The 20931-nt window shown below is 45.3% G+C and overlaps 4 protein-coding genes across 10 annotated transcripts; all 4 read right to left on the bottom strand.

Annotated features, from left to right (window-relative positions):
* Window positions 1–48: 48 nt before the first annotated feature.
* Window positions 49–3888, bottom strand: LOC102716474 (serine/threonine-protein kinase D6PK). Of its 3 annotated transcripts, none has more exons than XM_015833817.2 (4): window positions 3648–3888; window positions 3281–3402; window positions 1898–3191; window positions 49–1110 (listed from the first exon to the last, which is right to left on the bottom strand). In XM_015833817.2, exons 3-4 carry the CDS (start codon window positions 3106–3108, stop codon window positions 234–236), a joined length of 2088 nt encoding a protein of 695 aa, XP_015689303.2. In that variant the 5' UTR covers window positions 3109–3191; window positions 3281–3402; window positions 3648–3888; the 3' UTR covers window positions 49–233. The 3 variants fall into 3 exon arrangements, with proteins under 3 accessions (XP_015689303.2, XP_006647622.2, XP_040376186.1); XM_006647559.3 differs by having other exon boundaries at window positions 3291–3402; XM_040520252.1 differs by having other exon boundaries at window positions 1898–3402.
* A 5079-nt stretch (window positions 3889–8967) lies between these two features.
* On the bottom strand, window positions 8968–12111 carry LOC102715915 (probable enoyl-CoA hydratase 2, mitochondrial). 2 transcript variants are annotated; one of them, XM_006647557.2, is made up of 8 exons: window positions 11872–12111; window positions 11596–11765; window positions 10709–10783; window positions 10339–10429; window positions 10190–10241; window positions 9715–9818; window positions 9504–9580; window positions 8968–9329 (listed from the first exon to the last, which is right to left on the bottom strand). In XM_006647557.2, the coding sequence occupies exons 1-8, from the start codon at window positions 12038–12040 to the stop codon at window positions 9153–9155; spliced, it is 915 nt and encodes a 304-aa protein (XP_006647620.1). In that variant the 5' UTR covers window positions 12041–12111; the 3' UTR covers window positions 8968–9152. The 2 variants fall into 2 exon arrangements, 1 of the variants encoding a protein (XP_006647620.1); XR_001549539.1 differs by having other exon boundaries at window positions 9241–9329; window positions 9432–9580; window positions 11872–12085.
* Window positions 12112–12469: 358 nt separating this feature from the next.
* Window positions 12470–17683, bottom strand: LOC102715642 (probable enoyl-CoA hydratase 2, mitochondrial). 4 transcript variants are annotated; one of them, XM_015833840.2, is made up of 9 exons: window positions 16835–17018; window positions 16576–16725; window positions 16306–16475; window positions 15467–15541; window positions 14229–14319; window positions 14064–14115; window positions 13322–13425; window positions 13172–13248; window positions 12470–13037 (listed from the first exon to the last, which is right to left on the bottom strand). In XM_015833840.2, the coding sequence occupies exons 3-9, from the start codon at window positions 16414–16416 to the stop codon at window positions 12858–12860; spliced, it is 690 nt and encodes a 229-aa protein (XP_015689326.1). In that variant the 5' UTR covers window positions 16417–16475; window positions 16576–16725; window positions 16835–17018; the 3' UTR covers window positions 12470–12857. The 4 variants fall into 4 exon arrangements, with proteins under 4 accessions (XP_015689326.1, XP_015689327.1, XP_006647619.2 ...); XM_015833841.2 differs by having other exon boundaries at window positions 16633–16725; XM_006647556.3 differs by lacking the exons at window positions 16576–16725; window positions 16835–17018 and adding an exon at window positions 17406–17683.
* A 193-nt stretch (window positions 17684–17876) lies between these two features.
* Window positions 17877–19862, bottom strand: LOC102715369 (phospholipase A1-Ibeta2, chloroplastic). Its single transcript, XM_006647555.3, has one exon. The coding sequence runs from the start codon at window positions 19735–19737 to the stop codon at window positions 18094–18096; it is 1644 nt and encodes a 547-aa protein (XP_006647618.3). The 5' UTR covers window positions 19738–19862; the 3' UTR covers window positions 17877–18093.
* Between the last annotated feature and the right edge of the window lie 1069 nt (window positions 19863–20931).

Genomic DNA, 20931 nt, shown 5'->3' with positions numbered 1-20931 from the left:
TTCGGTGCTCAGTGCAGTCCTGCCAATGATAATTTCGAGAAAACAGTTGTTCTGATATGATTTCTTTCCCTGGTTCCCAAAGTGTTAGATACATTGCACACTAAAATCGCGCTAAATCTAACACTGGTTACACTAATCCAGGAACACTACATGCAATTTGCAATACCAAATCTAAAAAAATGCACACGCGAGTGAGAGTGAGGCTGGGGATTCAGCAATTTCATTGTAATAATCTAAAAGAACTCGAAGTCGAGGTACTTCCCGCCGGATTTCACCTCGGCGCCGACCACCCTCTTGCCGCCGCCGCCCGCCACCGGCTCGGCCACGCCGTACTTGGCCGGCAGCTCGGCCTCGACGTGCCTCGGCACCTCGGGGGGCGTGCTGCACCGGATGAGCGCCCAGTTGACGCCCTCGAAGAAGGGGTGCTGCTTGATCTCGGCGGCGCCCCGCTTCACGCCCAGCCGCTGCTGCGGCTCCTTCACCAGGAGGCCCCTGATGAGGTCCCGGCCCGCGTAGCTCGTCGACGGCGACTCCGGGAACCGCAGCTGCTGGCCGACCACGTTGAAGAGCGTGGCGCGGTTGCCCGACCCCTTGAACGGCGTCTTGCCGTAGAGGAGCTCGTGCAGGAAGATGCCGAACGTCCACCAGTCGACGGCGCTGCCGTGGCCTTCCCCCTTGATGATCTCCGGCGCCAGGTACTCGTGCGTCCCCACGAAGGACATCGACCGCGCCGCCGTCGGCTCCGCGACGAGCTCCGGCAGCAGGGCGGCGCTGCACTGCCCAGGCTCGGACCTCGGCTTCCTGCCCTGCCTCTTGCTCCTCTGGCCGAACAGCCTGGGCATGAAGCACGCCGGCTGGATGCAGACTGAAGAAGGCTCAATGCAGGCTGGCTGCACGCAGAACGAGCCGCCGGCTCTCCTGGGATCGGACTCCGACGCCGACGCTCTGATGAGCGTCGGCGACACCGTGCAACGCAGCGAGAGGTCGAAGTCGGAGAGCATGATGTGGCCGTCGTCGCGCACCAGGACGTTCTCCGGCTTCAGGTCCCTGTAGACGACGCCCAGCATGTGCAGGTACTCCAGAGCTAGGAGCACTTCAGCGGCATAAAACCTGCTCAGTTTTCACACCCCAACCACATCAGCACTTTTAACTAGCAGAAATAGGATGGTTAAAAACGATGACAAGAATCTCGCTAAGTACTATTATGACCTTTTCGGTTTGGAGGAAAAACAAAGGATTTGATTCCTATGAAAGTCATTTGATTTATAGGAATGAAGTATAAGAAAACCAAAAAACAATTTCCTGTCTTATAAGTTGTATAGAGAAAATATAGAAAAACTTTCCTCCACTCGAACCACAACCTATGTATTGATGTGAGTATGCATTCCTATTCCTCCAGTTTTTCTATTCCCATGGATTGAAATTCCTCCAAACCGAATAGACCCTTAGTAGTTATTGAACACAAGAAGTTACCAAGCCACTGTAAACGCAGCAGAGCAACACAGCATTCTAAATCGTCATGCCATTAGATGTCATAACTATACTGCATGTACTATTGCATATGTCCCAATCAGTACAAATTGATGTGTACGCATCACGAGCCCTGCGTTCATAAATAATGTAGTACTGTACTCCATGGCTGTCTAGTGATAATATTTCATCATGCTGATTTCTCCAATATCCATCACTAAACAGCCAGGTAATGGTTTAAGAAAATTTAATAGTTATAGGAAAATTAAAGTATTGTGGAATGTAGTACTGTAGTTAAGATAGCATTGAACACTAACATTAAAGGAATGGTAAATAACATGTCACGAACTAGGATAAATCGAATAGAAGGCAATGGTAGGCAGAAAAATATACACTGATCATGTGTAAATTTACACAAGAAATTCACCTTGCTGCATACTCAGAGAAGTGCTTCCGCGGTTGTCGCTGCCGCAGCGTGTGCAGATCACCACCAGGACAGAATTCCATTACTAGACATGAGAACCTGTCTGTCTCAAAGTGTGTATACAGAGTAGGAAGGAATGGATGATCCAAAAGCTGCAGAATTTCCCTTTCGGTTTGAGCTCTGTTCAACTTCTTTCGGCTTGCTAAGGAAGCCTTGTCCATTACTTTCATTGCAAAGTAGCACCTTGTCCCACTCAACTCTGAGAGGTAGACGCTGCCAATGTCGCCACAGCCAAGACGCTTGAGCAATCTAAAATGGCTCATCCCAAGCACATTGCCTCGGCCCCGGACGGCTAGAATAGCTCTCCATCTAGGATCATTGCCCTTGTGAGGCTTGTTAGCACTTCCTGTGATATTACTCCAGTTGCTGTCGTCACTAACGCCGCTACTATCACTCGCCCGACTCATGCTGGTCTTTGTGCTTTCCATTGAGTTACCTCGAGCGCTACCCTTTGTACTCTCAGATGTCTTCTCCACATTAAGAATGGATTCACTAGTTAGAACTCCACTTCTACATGTGCTAGTGGAGCTTTCCCTGATGCTTGTGGCAGCAACCACCCCAGTGCTATCACTGCTACTGTGAGGGCTGACATTGCCGCTGGGAGGGAAGGAGGCATCCCAGACGAAGTCCTTCTCCTCCGAGGCCTGAGTTGACGAAACAGTTTCGACATGCTCTGGAACATGGGCTACATGGCATGGTCCTACCACAGCACCGTTCACCTTCCTCTCTTCAACCAATCCATTGACATTGTGCGTGCCAACAATCACATCAGGCTTTGCAACCATGGCATGGACTGAGAGGTCCTCCATGGATGCTCCTTTAGCCGGTAGACCTCGCATCAAGCACTCCGGCGGCTCAGGCTTCTCCTCGTCGATTGCAACATACACCGTGCTCATAAGATCCACATCAATTGGCTCCGGGGGGTGGCTGACCCCAGAGAATGAACTCCGACCGCACTCATCTGATGAGTCCTCGCTCCGGAAGCTCTCCTCACCTTCTGCCAACAGATCTTTCTCATGCTGCTTCTGTGGACTCCCCACTTCCCCTGATGGATTCAGCACAACTGATTTAAGCAACTCTACATTATTTGGCAGCTGAGCAGTGGCCACCGAAGGGCCCTTTGGCTCCACAGTCTTATCAGCTACCTCCATCATCGAACTTTAGCATCACCAGAGCTCAACCACCGAGAAACGTCTGGCCACCTCTAGATGATTATTCCCCCACAAAAATGGTGAAACTGAAACAAGTTTTCAGGATTAAAAAAATTCTTAGAAACGAGCAAGCTCCAAGAAGTAGGGACCCTGCAAGCCAACCAATTTCAAGAACCTGAAGAAACCTGCAACTTGTCTGCAATCGAAAGGATTCCAGCCACCAAGAACCCACAGCCTGCTCTCGACCAATCTATTGGTGCCAAAGAAGGCAAATGTAGGAGCCGGGAGCACTCAGTTCTGCACAGAAATGCACAACAAGCAGCTTAATACGCCAAATTGGACATGGATTCGTGAAGGGAACTCCAATCCACTAAACTAGGACTAAGTTTCTTTGAGTCCTAAAAATCCTAAAGCAAAACTAAGCACATTAGGATCTCCGCCCACACAAACGAAGAGCAAAGGAAAAAAAAAAAGATTGCTACTTTCCAAGAAACCTGAACGAGCCTGACCATGAGGAAGAAGCTGGACGGCAAAAAACTCACCTTGGACGACTAAAGATGGAGATCCCGAAGCGGCTTGAGCTCAGCTCCGTTTGTCTCTCCCAGCCATTCTCCAGCGTCGCCTTCCTCCACTGATATGCTGCTGGCTCATTCAGTAACCTCCCACTAGCTCGCACTCGAACCACGTACTCCCCTGCCGCGTGATTTGAGGAGATCGAAGTGGAGCGGGGAAAGCAGACGCGAATACGAGACGCGAGTGGTGGAACGGTGGAGCCGAGGAACCGAGGAAGTGGGGGAGCAAACTTAACAGCAAGCTACCAGTAACAAATTTAAAGGAAATAAAATTGCGATGGAACAAAAATGGAGAAGGCATCCAGCCCTCCACGAGAGAGAGAGAGAAACAGTGATAATTTAAAGTTCTTTTTCAACGTGGTAGCTCCTTGTTTCCCACATGGTTTGATTTGAACTTTTCCCTTTTTATGTAAAATATATTAATCTATTGTTAAGAGAGAGATATATATAAATAACTTTCAACGTCACTTTTGAGTATTTACGAAGCTTAAAAAAAAAACTAGTTTCTTACTGTCTTATACGGACTACGGAGTACGTAGTAGTAATCCGATTTGAACCGCTTACGTTTGTCACTGGATACTACACATTTTTTAAAATTTTAACTGCTTGTTTCTAAATAAAAGGATATTTCCACTCAAAAGTATGCCATATAAGCATTTGTGCTCAAAGTGCAACGATACAATTTTCATTAAATATAAATTAATCATTTAAATTTTATGCATGGTAAAAAAATTGAAACATTATAGTCAATAGTAACGAGTAAACAAGGACGAGAGCATGATAATACTATGTAACATCATAAATTTTACCCAACATGCCTAAATTTTCAAATTAGAGAATTTTATATAAAAATATCTTTCCAACAGATTTTCTAACCACCCTCTAAGAATTGGAGGTTCCTTCCCCAGCAAAGTCGGTCTCCACGAGGACCACGAGTGAGGAGCAACGTTCACACCTAATTTTATATTACAGCTACTCTCCACGCGTAGAAAATGTTTCCGTCTCAATAAAAAACTTATTTCTAATGGTAGATTTGAATGGGCACATTTTTTTATGTCTAGAGAGTCATTTTTAGTTAATATTTTAGATGGATGATTTTTTTTCACATGTTAAATATTTGTTTAGGATTCGTAAGACAAAATTTGGGAGAAATTTAACCAATCTATTTGTGATGCTCTTAGGCAGCATGGAAACATAATGCAAATTCTCCCCTACTTTGAGGTATAAAATAGACATTTCTATGTTATGTTACTAAAAGATAAGATACACACTATTAGAGAGATATGTGTGCGCCACAGCAACAAAATAATTATGTGTTATTATACTAACATGTGACATGGGTCTAGAAATCGAAATGAGAGGTGTGATAAGCTTTAATAAAAACTCCAGTAAAACATGACATGGTGTGATAAGGGTATTACTAACCCATAACACTAGATGTAATCTCCATAAACTCCACATCATCAAGAAACTAGTACTAGACACTACTCTTTCAATGCAAACAACATTATTCCATACTTAATTTAATGCTACTTATCTCACATGATATCTTGAATGTTCTGTAGAAACTATGTCTCATGCAAGACATGGTTTCATTCTCTTTCATCATTTATCACTTGCCGCATCATCTTTCATCCTAGATGATAACTTAATTAATGTTATGGATACCATCTTAGACATTGTGTTGGGAATGCCTTAGGATCAAAAATAAGAAGTGTGATAAGCTTTAAATAGGAGCTCTATTAAACATCACTAGTAAGCCTAACTGTTCTGAGACAGCTGCCTGATTTGGTTGGTGAGGGTGGGGGAAGGGGCATCCTTCGTCGTGGATAAGAGAAACTTGACTATACGAACCTCAGGAGGTTAGAATTGATCGATGTAGTAATTATAAAATACAAACTGAATCAATGAAATAAAAAAAACAACCAGATCTAATTATTCATAAAGTGGTATCGACGTAAAAAGTTACATATCAATCTACTCCCATATAAAATCACTTAAAAGGGTCTCATAACCTAAGAAGCTTTAACTAGTAGGGCTGAGACCACTGGTAGGCCACACATCTCAACTGAGCCTAATAAATAAGTTTATATGGTCATTGCATCTCAAACAATCTGGGTTCTCTCACTTAAAACGCTTCACAAAGCTCCATAAAACCTCGCGAGACCATAGTTCCCGTGGCCACGTCAACTCCGATAAGGTGTGGCTACTAACCATGTCATTGTTGTTAGGTGTGGCCTAAAAATCTCCTAAATACTGGGATGAATTTGCAGCTAAATGTTTAAAAACATTGAAGATAAACACTTTCATCTGTTCTGTATCACTAAGAGTTTCTATTGTTTAGATTTATTTATCATATCTAGATCTACCTATTTTATATATGTATTTAGATTTATTAATATCCGTATGAATTGTGAAACTAATTAAAACGGGATAGTCTTATGTTACATTATATTATGGAGGGAGTACGATTTGTGTACCACTCCATTCCAAAAATTAAAAGTTTTTGCAATATAAATACATAGCGAAAATTCTTTATATTCTGTACAGAGGTAGTACCATCTTATATAAAATTCATGAAAACCGGTTGGGCGGCCACGGACGGAGGCACACGGTCCGCACGGAGGCCACATTAGGAGTACTGTACTATACTGCGTAACTACGAAGTGAACTGATAACTGCATACTCTTTCATACCGGCCAAGGACGCTGGGCCCACTTGCCTGGTTCTCCAGGGCCAAAGGGACCCCACATGTCACCATATTTTCACGGCAGCGGAAGCAACCCACTAAACGCTGACACTTTATGGCTCCAAATCGCTTTCTCCTCGAGTGTTTTGGCCATGTGGTCATGTTTGGGGAGGTTAGTTTCTCGCAAGATGTCGAGAAGTTAAGAAACTCTTCTAAATAATATTTAGATTTTAAGAATTTAAAGTTTTATAGAATCCAGATAACGAATATAAGTTAGAAGCTCAAAAACATCAGCTTTTCTAGAATATTAATCTCTCCGATCAGGGCATTTATATGCACTTGTTGTGCGCGTGGTTTGTAAACCAAATCTATCTAATTATCTCCGCTTAACACGAAGAGATGTTGCCCAAAGGCCGCGCTCTCTTTCTGTCTCTCCGTCCGTGTTGCTGATGTGGCATTTGACTGGCTTAGCTGTCAGGTCAAAGAAGCTGACGTGTTACGTCACACTAGTATTACAGTGGGAGCTAAGCTAGGTCTGCTTGGAACTGATTCAGCTGAATGGCATACAGTGCCATGCCTGCAGATTACTGCATAATCCTCCTGTACACCGGTCTCAGGACTTCAGTCTTCACCACGCACAGCTGAAAGTGTTGCATGCAGCAGCAGCCAGCGGGGCTTCCGGTTTGCAGAATTCATATCTTTCGGTAAAACCGCAGGGTTTCTGCACGCATCCTTCTGACCATCTGATAGTATGATCCCAGCTCACGGCTCTAGGAAAACATCACGCAATCTGTCAAGCATCAGAGAAATGGAGGAACTCTGAGCGCGTATCATGATCAAGGGAGGAGGAGGAGGAGGAGGAGGAGGAGGAGGATCGCAAGGTAGAATGATGATTAGCTCTGCTGCTGAAGATCCTAAATACCACTATCAGCTGTGGCCCCCTCATTAGACCAAAGCTGTTAAACCCATCGGGATTACCCTTCTGCAGAAGCAATAATCAATCAATGGCCCGCATGCATGCAGCGGCAGGGCCAGTGATTCAGGTTCTTGACATGAAGAACATGGCGTGTGTCCCTGCCGATGGCCGTGCCAGCCATGATCTATAGGCATTGGAATCGGAGAAAGCTTGCAGGCTTGTAGCTGAGACCAAGAAGCTGTGGTCTTCGTGAGGCGTTCGTCCGTCCGTCCATTGCGCTCATCAGTGGCATGAGTGGAATGAGGAATGAATAATGATGCCTGGTTGCTTCGGCCAGCCAGATCAAAGCATGTGAGAATCTGAAGGCTGTGAGGGGCTCATCTCTTTGCTCTGCTTTACTAGCCACCGCCATGAGAGAGAGAGAGAGAGAGAGAGAGAGAGAAGCCAAGGGAGCTCAAGACTTGGGGCATGCTTGTGTGTTTTGCCTTCCAAAGCTCATCAGTCATCATGGCCTCCTTGCATGGCAGACAGGCCTGGCAGTCTCTCGAACAGCACATTCATGTTCCTGATCATTTTTGTTTTGCATGTTTTTAGCCGGGCCGTTTTGTTTTCCCTGTTATTTGGGTCCTGTAATTAAACAGCTATACTCCTTAACGGATGACAGAACTCTCCCAGATACCTCTCCCTTTAATTTGTTTCACATGTTTGTTCATTGTCTCCGAAAGTGCAATTGCATAGTGTTTGTTCAGTGACCTTTTTTTTACTATCTTAAAACAATATGTTAAGGTAACATATTTTTCAGCGTAAAAATTTAGTTGCTTGACTTATCAAGGATGGTAAAAAAACACTTGTTCAGTGATTGAGGAGAGCGTACCTGTTGCAACTTTTGCACTTTCTACACCTACACTTGCTAAGTCTTTACAAGAGGGAAAGACTGATTAATTGACACCATCAGATATCATCTTGAAGGATGACATTGCTAATTATTCACTTGATTTTACCCACACCTCACACATTTTACCATTTTTCTTCCCATTGGCCTGAAATTTCAATCTGAAAAGCCTCTGATGCACTCTTCCTTTGTCACTTTGTTTCTTTGCTTCCCCAAGACCAGTAATCTTTAGCTCAAGCCGTCAGAGTGAGCAGCAAGCTCTCTTCTCACGCTATGCATTTATCACCCCCATGTCCTCTCCAAACATCACAAATCAGTATCTGTATCAATCCATCATTTGTATCATTGTATGCTATTGTTTATATTTGTGTCTGTTCTTCTCCAAGCACCTGTTTCTAATTTGTTTATTGTAATGTTAGGGCTTGTTTGGTTGGACTTTGGATGTATGGAGGAAAGGAAATAAACTTTGCAAAAGTTGCAATAAACTGTTCCATACTTCCAATCTGTCTTAACTAGGCCTCAGTTCCAGCCAAGCAAAAGGTGATGCAGGCCAATGAATTTTGCAATACTATACTGCTGGCAGGTTAGTCAGGTAGGCTCCTTTATGTCACCCATTAGTCGTCAAAGTTTTCTTTGCGCCGCCTTTTCCTAGCCGGCAAGACAACCTGCAATGACATGACAAAACTGCAACATCTTTACAAGCCACTAATGCTTTTCAAGGGCAAATAAGGCGGTCTAAAACTACAGTAGTTGCAGTTTTCATATTGCAGTAAAGAGAACACCAGGCAATCCAGACAGTGAGAACATGTGTAGCCCCCATTAACTTGGTAAAATGTAGCATGCATTGGCAGATACATCTTGTTCTTGATACATGTATGGAGAAAGATATGAACATAGTAGAAGCTTAGCTGCAGCTGGATGCGTGAAGCTTAGCTGAAAACAAATTGCAATTTTAACACCATCTACAAGACTACAGCCTTATTTCCCTGTGTATACAGGTTTCCGTTTCTCAGCAAATGCAGCTAGACCTTCAAGACGATCTTGAGTGTGCAGAACTTGCTCGTAGCATTCTTCTTCGACAGCCAATCCGCTAGACAGATCTACCTCCATACCTTGATTGATAGCCTTCTTAGCCATTCTTATTGCTAACGGACCCTGAAAGAAAGAATGGTGCTTAGAACGTCTACGAGGATGTACCAGTGATCTTGTTGGATTTAATTCAGCAAGTTCATAATGCCAGAAGCTGCTCTACCATACCATGATATCAGAAAGGAAAAAATGACTCAAATAGATCAAATATAGCCTGTTACTCATTCAGAAGCTTCTTACTTTCTGATTTATCTCTTGGGCAAGTTCAAGAGCTTTTCTATAAGCCTCCCCAGGGGGCACAGAGTAATTTACTACCCCTGCAATGCAAACATACATGTCATAGATATTCTTCAAAGAATTTTTATTAGCTTTTATTAAGAAATGCCACAAGTACAATTGAAATGTAAGGAGGCTCGTGTCAGGAGAATAAATGGTGCCAAGCCAGCCTTACCCATAGTTACAGCTTCTACAGCATTGAATCTACGACCAGTGAATATTAATTCCTTTGCTCTGGACTTTCCAACAATCCTAGGAAGACGCTGTGTTCCCCCAGCTCTATATATTGATACAAAGTGATGTTAACAGCAGAAGCACATCATTTTGCTCAAGACCTTTCGATAAAGTTCAAACTAGTTCCACTATGTTATGTTATTCAAGTACAATAGACCAATATAGAAGACTTTTCTATTTAGATAATAGATTACACAGGATGCAGTTCCCCACTTTGTTAAGTACGGGATTGCGGCACTAGAGCAAGAGAATTGTGAAAAAAAAAAGGGAACAGATTTGACAAGTATTGGTAGGTATGACTAAATTCACAAAACAAACAATACTCCAGTCTCCAGTAATCCAGTATTATTTGATAAAGTGTCAGCTACATTTATAAAAATTACTTACAAAAGTAAAGCGTCATCTTGGACACATACCCAGGAATAATAGCAAGGCCAGTTTCCGGCAAGCTAAATGTTGCATTTTCCCCTGAAAACATAAGAATTGAAATGTTCGAATTTTGGACAGAATGAAGAAGACTTCATAAGATGGATGAAATCTGGTCACTGCAGGTTGAAAGAAATACCACATATACGGAGATCACAAGAAAGAGCCAATTCTAGCCCACCACCAAAGGCAGCTCCTTCAATGATGGCAATTGTAGGAATTGACAATGCCTGATTATACAAGATGCATTCTGTAAGTATTCTCAACATACTTTTGAAAAACAGCACTCACAACAAGGCTTTAGCAAACCATTAGCTAGAAATACAAAAGTTGGTTTTGCATAACTACTTATAATTTGAACAGTGGATATCATAGTCTGGAAGAAGGTTAACAGGAAAATCTGAGATACAATGAATGTAGCAAAATATATTTGAATCATGCTATCTGAGATACAGTGAAATAACTTCAGTAAACCAAGCTATGGTATCATAGCTTGGTTTGACGCAGACCTCAAAGGATAGGAACGTAGCTCTTAGGGAATTGACAAATTCGCGGACTTCGCTAGGGCTCATTAACCTCCTTTCCTGTAAACAAATGAAGGACAGTGCTTATGATCAGCACATGACAAAGGGACAGAAGTACTTATAAAGCATTCAACAATTTCTTATACTATAGGTAAAATGTTTTTAGTTCCACAACTGATATGAAAGTTATGTATGCCAAAGTGGATGAAACTTATTTCAAATGTTCAATAATTCAAACAAAATTCTAATATCAAGACTATCGAACTCCACAATTATGATTTGATTAATTGGTGTTATATACTTGAACTTACTAACTACTGACCGTAGCTAGCCCTAAACAGCATTTCAACCATCCATCTCATAACTCATATAACACATATGAGGACATATGCATCCTTCTTAATAAGTCAGATTGCCATAGCCTACTATTAACCTCATATTTCTAAACTTGTCAACAAAATTTTAAAACATAGTTCCAATCCATTAGCTTCTCCCCATCCGATATTTTTTGGGGACTAGATTCTCTATGCTGTAAAAACTCATTTAGCCTTGATTAGTGTGAAGCTCCTGAGCATTTTGACTATCAGTTTTCCAGACTAATGTTTTCAATTACTCCATCATCTAAAATTGGAAAGATCAATTAAAATACCACATTAACTCCAAATTGGAAACAAGAAGTGAGCCAATCCTTGTCTACTCCCCGACTTTTTTTTCCTCGAAGATTTGCACGTCAATATATTAGGTCTACTCCTCGACTCTTTTAGCAACTGCCTAGCTTGTCAGAAACATTAGAGTCGAATGTCACAAACAGAGTAATCCTACTGAGCACATGATTATCGAGCTTGTAGCAGGGAACTGATAAAAGATTTCACCTTGAGGTCAGCGCCCGCGCAGAAAACCTTCGGGACGGAGCTCGCTAGCAGCACGACGTTCGCCGTCGCGTCGGCCTCCACCTTCTCGATCGCGCTCCGCAGCCCCTGGAGCATCTCCTTCCCAATAGCGTTCCTGGCCTCCGGCCGCTTCAGGCTCATCTCCACGATCCCTGAAGCCGATTACAGCTATACAACACTATCTCCCGCAAGAGGAAGGCAAAAAAAGAAGAAACAAAGAGGACAGGTTAAACGAGGTGTGGCAGCAGTCGCACGAACCGGAGTCGGGCGCCGAGAGCTTCTGGAGGCGCACGGGCTCCGGCTGGGCGAGGATTTGGAGGGCGCGGGAGAAGAGAGCCAGATGGGCGGAGGCGCAGGCGGTTCCCGCCGTGGCGCGGCGGCCGGTGAGGTGGCCGGAGACGGCGAGGATCCCCCGGAGGCTGCGCATGGTGGAGCAGCAGCTGGGGAGAGTGAGAGAGGCGGGTCAGGATGGGAGACCGCGCTGACGAGGAGTCGAGTCGAGTCGAGACAGAAAGACAGAAGCAAGGAGCAGTTCTGACCGTTGGATGGCCAACCGCGGCTGCGATCGCGTAGGCACGTGGGCCGGAGAGACTTTTGCTTACAAAACCTCTCGACATGGCCCATTGGGCCACCACGGTCCATGGCAACGATACCAACGGCAAGAAAGCCCAGGACACAGCCGGAATTTTTTTAATACTAGCATATTACCCATACGTTGCAACGAGATCTTATTAAAAATAACATTAGTATATTATTAAAGTAGATAAATAAAGTGGTTTGATATATATGTCTAAGTTATTTTTCTCTAGGTGGCAGATTCACCACCACCACTACTCCCTTCTATAGCAGTAGATTTATTTTACTAAAAATTAGCAAATCTAACCCACCAATGACGAGCTAGATAAATATAGTTATATTTGCTATTTTGAAAACAAAAATCTATTTTTGAATTTATTAAATAAAATAAATAAAAAAGAGAAAAAAAATCTCCTTCTCGCCGGAAAGATCTCCATGGTCGCCGGGAAATTGAGCAGCTGGGGATCACCTCGGCTGTCGCCGCCGCCGTCGCTGTGATCGGTCCGGCAGCCGCACGTCTAGCGCCAAATAGGCAAGTGCAAAGGAATCCGTCGACTTCAAATTTCCTTTTTTTTTTTATTTACTCTCGACTAAAGTCACCAGGACTGAGGTAACCAAGATGATCACCACGAGGTCCACGACTGGACCCTGGACACCATGGCACGGCACTACTTCCCGGAGTACACAGGTTTCCTCCTCTCGGCAAATGCGGCCAGGCCTTCAAGGCGATCCTCCGTGTTCAGCAGCTGCTCGTAGCATTCGCCTTCGACAGCCAACGCCGACGGCATGTCTGCTGCCTGCATACCTTGATCAATGGCCTTCTTGGCCATTCTGATCCCCAGAGGACCCTGCATGAAAGAGCAGGGTTCAGAAAAGCTACAGGTTGTGAAGAAACACCTCTGAATCAAGATCTTCATATGGCCAAGTTGTGGCTTCTGTTTTATTTGAAAAGTTTGAGTTCAAAATCAAGGATGAATCTTGCCTTCTGGGTTATCTCGTGGGCGAGTTCGAGAGCCTTTTCATAGGCCTCCCCTGCTGGAACGCAGTAGTTTGCTAGCCCTGCGGTTAAAACATCCAATTTGATCTCATTCGAAGTAGTGTGGAGGAGGAAACCGTGAAAAGGTGTTCTTACCCATCATTACAGCTTCAGATGCATTGCACCTACGGCCGGTGAATATTATCTCCTTCGCTCTAGATCTTCCAACAATCCTAGGAAGACGCTGCGTGCCCCCAGCTCTAATAGTGCAGCAAATGATGAAGTTTATCTGTTCAGTCATAATCATTTTATTTATAAAAATGCCACTCATTTTGAGCTATCACCCTTTTTGTCAACATAAAAGAGTCGTTTATATGCAGACTAAGAGATATTGGAGTAAGCATAATGATGATTAGGTTTTCCTTGATCTGGAGGTATCAATAGCACTCACAAGTGCACAACAATTGAATCCCTACAATTTTAGTGGTAACCTAGAAGAACATTATCCACTGAATTTTTTATTGAAATTCTTGTAGTGGATCAGATTATCTTTTCATTGTCAAGCATAAGCAAATTTCATTAATATAGAAATTATTTTCAATGAAATTTAATATGAATATTAGTTCCACTAAGTATTTCTCTTTTTGAGCAAAATGAATCTTTCCTGTCTGTTGGAGTCTGATTGCAGTGGGATGGGGATGGAAAACTCTAAAAGAATGAAGATTTTGCTTATTCTAGTAGGTAAATGGACAAGGCAAGAAGTACTACATTTAGTTTCAGATTATTTTGACGATTTCTTTTTTTTTGAAACATTATTTTGGCTAACGCGTAGGTCTCATATTTTGACGATTTCACAAAAAGTTACTATATTAAAAAGTATGGGGTCCTAGATGCATACCCAGGAATGATAGCAAGCCCTGTTTCTGGCAGGCCAAGAGTTGCATCTTCTCCTGCAGTGATGAACACATTAGTTTAAATATTCGAATTATAGACGAACAATGCTTATGTCCATAACATGGAAAATATTGAATTGTTCATATACTAGGAAAAAAAAAGCAAGTACCACATATACGGAGGTCGCATGAAAGTGCCAGTTCTAGCCCACCGCCCAAAGCAGCTCCTTCAATGACAGCAATTGTTGAAATAGGGAGTGCCTGATAAAAAAAGATGTGGTATTTATGTACACATAAATATGAATGTGCCATGTATATCATCTGAAATTAGTGGGCATAATCTATTATATATATAAAGTAATAGAAAAATGAGCCACTACGTTTACTCTCACATGCTAGAAAATCCCACACTAATCGAAGAAAAATAAGATAAAAGAAAAGATAAGGATTTTTTTGTTGGATCGGACAACTCCTAAAAAAGAACGTGATTTTTTAAAAAAGGAAAACTGCCCACATAGTTTGTTACAACCGTGGAAAATAAGAGGAATTTTTTTTGGATCGGACAACTCTTAAAAAAGGAACGTGCAACTCCTAAAAAAGAACGTGATTTTTTTAAAGGAAAACTTTGTTACAACCGTGGAGAATAAGAGGAAACAATTTTTGGAATCGGACTAGGATTTTTTTTTAAAAAAAAAACTATGTGAAATAAGAGAAAAGAAGAAAAATATGTTTGTGTGGAATCGGACAAGGATCTATTATATATAAATTCTAAGATTAATCGAAGAAAAGTAAGAGAAAAGATAAATCAGACGAATATTTGCTATAACAGAAAAGATCAGGTCAACAAATCATATTTTCAATTGGATGAAAGATCAATTAGAGACGAATAATAGAAAGATCAAGTCGACATATCAAATTTCTATTTTCTCCATACGTAACAACAGATCAGATCAATAGCAATTAAAACTGAAAGAGAAAATATCAATCGGACATATGTATAAGAAATTTCATACCGAAGTAATATATATAAAGAGAAGGTGACAATATCAGTATGAAGATGCAGGGAAGAAGAGATATTATGACATAAATTTTATGCAAGTTTGATCTAGTGTAGTATTATTCTTAGATCTATTATATTAGTAAGATAATATAGGAGTCATTGTTTTATATTGCGTAGAGAATGACATGTAAAAGTTTGATCTAAGTTAGGTCCAAGTTTAAATCTATATTACCACTTTTAATATTTATATTTTATATGAAACTATATTTAATATTATATAAGAAATTTCATAACGAAGTTAGCCGCGCAGTATGCACGGGCCATGATGCTAGTTTCTCAAAAGACACCTATCCACTAATATGATTGAAAGGGGGGAAAAAGCTTGTTTAAATTCTGAATGATACGGACCTCAAAGGCTGAGAATGTAGACCTCAAGGAGTTCGCATATTCTCTTACTCCAGAAGAGCTCATTAGTTTCCGTTCCTGTCATGAACTGTCGATCTGTTATCTTAGCCATGTGGATCGTAAATTTGTAAGAAACAAAAAAAAAACAGTTGGCAGAAACGGTTTAACATATTTTTGCTTACATCATCTCATGATTTTAATACAGTTCATGGAATGACTTTGATTTTACAACTGATCGGAAGGTCAATATTTGGGTTAATGACAACTACTAGTATGACAAGTCATAAATTGGTTGAGAAATCAATATCATCTGAACTGTGCAAGATTATTTTCATTAGGTGATGGTACCAAGGTTTAAAGGCTTAAAAAGATATATCTGATTAATTGTAGCTATTCCTCTCTAGAACACACCCCAAGCAGGCCAAACTATTCATTGACCACATTGTTTCTTCTTCCTTTTCTTTTTATGAAGCATGACATCCTCCTTTTCTCTTATGTATTCTTTCAGACAGGGACTTCTTCATATGCTGTCCCTGACTTTCAATCATATGAGTTTTCTATTTTCTCCATGATTAACTTTTCTCATGACGCACCTTCACAATACACCCTTCTTTTTTTCTGAACTTCGTTTTCAGCACTACATCAACTTCATGAATTATTTCCTGACAGTTTTTCACAGCTAACCTTGGGTCATTGGTCCTTCAGAATTCACAGGTGCATCTCAACTGTTCTCACAGCCATTCTACTCAAATATGAAAACACTAAACGATCTTTCATCTGTACTATTATATGTACTAGTCTACAAACTCACGCTCGCATTACCAAGGAGAACAGATAGAGACCTTGAGATCGGCGCCTGCGCAGAAAGCTCCAGGCACGGAGCTCGTTACCAGGACGACCTTCACAGTCTCGTCGGCCTCAAGCTTCTCCACCGCGCCCAGCAGCATCCTCATGGTCTCCCAATTGATGGCGTTCTTGACCTCCGGACGCTCCAGTCTCAGCTCTACGATTCCTGAGTCCGCCGCAATTTTGGAACAGCAAAAAAGGGAGAATTTTTCAGAGCGACTCTTTCAGAAAGGAGGGAGTTTATTTTCAGAAAATTTAGGCAATACGGCTAAAAGCTACGCTAATCCCAAGGTTAAAGGAATCAGAAGACCAGTAGACGAGACATCAGATTGTGAGAGACATCTTTAACAGTCTTGCGCTCGACATTGTTGCTATCACTGGGTTGCATCACACTGTCAAGAGATAATTGAAGGGAGCTGCAGTAAAGACACACTGTCAATTGAGCTGCTTGCTACTGCTGGAAGGGATCAAGAAGTTGACGGCTTTGAAGGCAAAGTACAACGTCTCCAGATCGAGTCACGCCACCTAGCAGATCATCCGAGGATCGGCACCGGCGGGCGAGCAGCAAGTAGGCGCCAACCCCGTCTGAGAAGGAGAGGGAGAGGCCACCAGGCGGTGAAGAGGCAACGGGACGGCGCCGACCTCCGGCGACCGTCGAGTGCTCTTATGCGGTAAAGCCCCAAGTTTTAGCAGAACAGCCCCTCCATCGGGCAGATATCGATTTAGCGATCCTAATTTTTGCAATAATATCCCTAGGTTTAGTAGGTTGGACCGCTATCATCTGCAGTGCAGCCTGGACACGGTCCTATCATTTGCAACTAATAAAGAAAAAAAAAAGACACTGTTTCGATGTTTTGTGTTGTGGCGGTGAGCCGGTGTGTTTTGGGGCATCAGGATTCCGGAGAGAGCAGACGGCGCCGCCATCTGCTTTCTTCTTCCCTCGATTCCAGGCCAGAGTTAGGAACAGCAATTTAGAACGGCGCAGTCTGCTCTCTTTGCCCAGGATTAAGGAACGGCAAAAGGTGCGAGATTTACCGCTACTCCCACAAAAAAAAGGCGAGATTTTGGAGAAGATAAGGGGCTCACGATCACGAACCGCAGTCGGGTTCCGAGAGCTTGTGGAGACTGACGGGCTCCGGCCGCGCCAAGATCCGGAGGGCGCGGGCGAAGGTGCGGGTCGACGGAGCGCCGCGGCCGGAGGCGGCGAGGAGGCACCGCAGGCTGCGCATTCTGGAGGTGGGGCGGATGGGGAACACACTGATGCGCTCAGGGCCGTGCGGTGAGATACATCCGAGATACATCCACACACGTAAGACACGCGACGCATCACCTATGAACAGTCAGGCACAGAAGCTTGGAATTGTAAAACTGGACAGGATTGATTCACCATTTTCTCCTGTTGATGTTTCTGGAAGACATTGATAGTGGAAGACGTTACTTGGCGGCCAAACCGTTGATAATTTCTACTTCCCTCTTGGTAAAAAGCAAAGTGAAGCAGTCAATACTTTTCAGCGACAAAAGATATTACTACTACCTTCTCTTCAGTAAAAACAACGTATAGTAGGGAAGCAGTCAATAATTCAGTGATAAAGATACAAGCTTTCGCTTGCATTGTGATGTTCTTGCAGTATGGATTTCATGTATGTACATACGTAAGTCAAATGAGATGGAAACAAGGGGGAATCCTTTTTTCCCGATGACACCCCGACTAACGAAAGAATTGTTGGTCTGCTTCTACAAAAATTTACATAAGGGCCCTTGAAGAAGACGTCAATCTCGTCGTCTCACGAGGAGGGGCTGGCGACGGCGCAGTTCCCGTAGGCCATGCTCCGGCCGACGTCCACCGGCGCGGAGGGGTCGACGCCGAGCTCGCGGGCGCGGTTCACGTACTCCTTCTTCACGTTGCCCCTCTGCATCTGCAGCAGCCGAATCACGCTGCGCCGGGCGTCGTGCCGGAACGGGCGCCCCGTCCCCGTGAACCCGTCGATGAGGTGCAGGTACGCCTCCAGGTCGTGCCGGCAAGCCGGGCCGGCGTCGGGGCGGAGGCACGGTGAGTTCTTGCTGTCGATGCGCAGCTCCGCGCCCACGTGCTGGTACTGCTCCTTGGTGAGCGGTAGCCGCGGTGCCACGCCGGGCACCTTGGTGACCACGTCGCCGGCGTTGACGATGCGCAGGACGTTCACCTTGCCGCTCTTCTGGAGCTTGTCCACGAACGCGGCGTTCCCCACCTTCGGCCCGCCGAAGGAGACCACCGCGACCGGCGGCGCGTCGGGGACGGTGGTGGCGATCTCGTCGGCCACGAGGAGCGCCAGGGCACCGCCGAGGCTGTGGCCGACGACCGTGATGCTGAGCTCCTCGCCCTTGTACTTCTCCATGAGCCGCCTCACCTCGCCCATGACCTCTTCCGAGAGGCTCTTCACCTTCTCCCCGGCCGTCTTGTACAGGCTCAGAAACCCCCGCGCCACCTTGGGATCCTGCGCGTCGCCGCTGGCTTCGCCGCTCTCGCCGTCGAGCGGCACGAGCGAGGCGCGCAGGTTCTCGGCCCACTCGAGGCAGGTGGCCGTCCCACGCAGCACGATGGCGATGTCGCGGCGGCCCATGCGGGCGACCTCCCGCTCGGACTCGCACACGGCGACGTAGCCGATCCAGTTTGACTGCTGCGTGAGCCACTCGGGGGTGTTGGGGCGCTTGGCCCACGGCGGCATGGACAGCGCCGAGGTGGCGAAGAGGCTCCGCGTCGGGCGGTACGAGCGGTCGGGGAGCATGAGGCCGCGGTGCCTCGCCGACGCGGTGGGCAGCGAGTGGAAGGCCTGGTACGCCGCCTGGACGAAGTCGCCGTAGCGGAGGAGCTCACGGCGGAGGTCGGAGTCGAGCGGGTCGAGGAGGCCGGCCCAGCCGTCTTCCCCGTGGAGGCTGCGCCAGCGCTGCGCGATGGTGCTCCTCGGCGAGGCGCGCGGCGAGTCCGCGGAGAGGAGCTGCTGCATGTGCATGAGGCTGCGCGGCGACATGTGCTCGTCGACGGCGGCGCGCGCCCTCATCCCGGGCATCGGCACAAAGAAGGACAGGTTCAGCGCGTTGAGCAGGCCGTGCCTCACGTTGAGCGGCTCCAGCTCCCCGCCATCCTGCTGCTGCTTGCTCGCCGCCGCGTGGCTCGCCGGCCTCGGCGCCTGGGGCGGCTTCCCAAGCACCCGGTCAAGGTTGGCTATATGCGCCCTGGAAGCCTCTGTCGCCGCGGAGCCCCCACCAGCAGCAGGTGCGCCGGAGCCTGACCGGATCGCCTGAGAGCTCGGGTTCAGCGGCGACTGCTCCCGCCGTGGCGCCGCCGCCCGCTGCTGCTGCTGCTGCGGCGGCGGCGAGGCATGCCGCGGCACGACCCCGTGCACCTGCGCGGCGGCGGGGGGCGCGGTCACCGCGGCTGCTATTGGCATCTGCTCCTTGGTCAACGTAACACGCCCGCTGCTACCTCGCTTCGCTTGCCCTCGTCGACGAACCAACCGCACCAGTACCCACTCGAACTCCAATCACAAGCCGCAGCGCGTTGCGTTGCGTTGCGATGCGATGCGATGGACACGAGACGGCTTCCGGCGGGAGGCTGTTTTATAGCGGGTGGGGGTGGGGAGCGCAGACCACCAACGCGGCGGCCAATATGAAACGAGCAAGTGGCTGGCTGGATGGCAGCTTTGACGTCGCGATGCCATGGCAACGAGGGGAGACGAGACGGAGTCACCCCCTTGCCTGTGCCGCTGCCCTACTTCGCGGACTCGCGCGGGGTGGGGGGCGCGGTTTGCTGCTGCTGGCTGGGTGACTGGCTACCGCGGTCGCGCGTACGTACGTGTGCCCGACTTTTCCAAAGTCTTCGATAACATTACTGCCGGGTGACGTGAGTACGCGGTGGCGCCTATAGCGAGCAGGGCTTGCCTCGATTTGCGCGCGTCGTGTCAACCTCTTCGTATATATGTTGTTTTCTTTTTACGTGGAACGACCATGTTGCCGTTTCTTGTCAGAAATCGTGCGTTCCGAACTACCTCAGGTTTACGGAATATGTTCTTTGATATATTCGGGGAAGGATACCGACAACGTAAACTACTACAAAATTACCAAATGAGACTCTCACACTTGGCGTAGAAAAGTCAGAGATGAATAATATCATGATTTTAAATGTATTTTTAGCTATTTGATTCACAACCAACACACGAGAATTATTAGTACCAATGAACGTGCATGTGATACAAGACATTTACTGTTTTCACTTTATCTACCGTGTTTGAAGTCATAATACGGTAGCATAAGACTCATTTTACTGTGTGTTTTTACGATTTTTTTTAACAAAGTCAGAGAATCTAGATTACAAAATTACTACAATTCAACGAGAGACTTTTTAAGTTCCAGCACTACTCAATAGGGTTTACAGATGTAATTGGTCAATGAATATGGTACTGGAGGGTCACCTACGTTAATGGGCAAAAAACCAATTGTTGAGGTTTAGCTTATTCTTTTAAAACTATTGGTTTATATGATTCTCAATTTATACAGCACAACCAAACATACTTAACCCTAAACTATTCGATCTAGATGAATTACCCCCAAATGCAATTCGGAATTGTTTGTCCTATATACCAGTA

This window comes from Oryza brachyantha, chromosome 2 (genome assembly GCF_000231095.2).
Source record: "Oryza brachyantha chromosome 2, ObraRS2, whole genome shotgun sequence".
In the NCBI taxonomy this organism is placed as follows: Eukaryota; Viridiplantae; Streptophyta; class Magnoliopsida; order Poales; family Poaceae; genus Oryza; species Oryza brachyantha.
Note: the sequence above shows the minus strand (reverse complement) of the source record. Positions and strands in the feature narration are given on the sequence as shown.

Excerpts from the sequence above, each read along its gene's own strand:
- LOC102716474 (XM_040520252.1), bottom strand. The coding sequence starts at position 3,108 with ATGATGGAGGTAGCTGATAAGACTGTGGAGCCAAAGGGCCCTTCGGTG. Across the intron at positions 1,111-1,897 it reads TTCTCTGAGTATGCAGCAAG|GTTTTATGCCGCTGAAGTGC; the intron begins GTGAATTTCTTG and ends AAAACTGAGCAG.
- LOC102715915 (XM_006647557.2), bottom strand. The coding sequence starts at position 12,040 with ATGCGCAGCCTCCGGGGGATCCTCGCCGTCTCCGGCCACCTCACCGGC. Across the intron at positions 10,430-10,708 it reads CTACGTTCCTATCCTTTGAG|GCATTGTCAATTCCTACAAT; the intron begins GTCTGCGTCAAA and ends TTGTATAATCAG. Across the intron at positions 9,330-9,503 it reads CCCAAGAGATAAATCAGAAA|GGTCCGTTAGCAATAAGAAT; the intron begins GTAAGAAGCTTC and ends TCTTTCTTTCAG.
- LOC102715642 (XM_006647556.3), bottom strand. The coding sequence starts at position 17,610 with ATGTATCTCGGATGTATCTCACCGCACGGCCCTGAGCGCATCAGTGTG. Across the intron at positions 13,426-14,063 it reads GGGCTTGCTATCATTCCTGG|AGCTGGGGGCACGCAGCGTC; the intron begins GTATGCATCTAG and ends CTGCACTATTAG. Across the intron at positions 13,038-13,171 it reads CCCACGAGATAACCCAGAAG|GGTCCTCTGGGGATCAGAAT; the intron begins GCAAGATTCATC and ends TCTTTCATGCAG.
- LOC102715369 (XM_006647555.3), bottom strand. The coding sequence starts at position 19,737 with ATGCCAATAGCAGCCGCGGTGACCGCGCCCCCCGCCGCCGCGCAGGTG.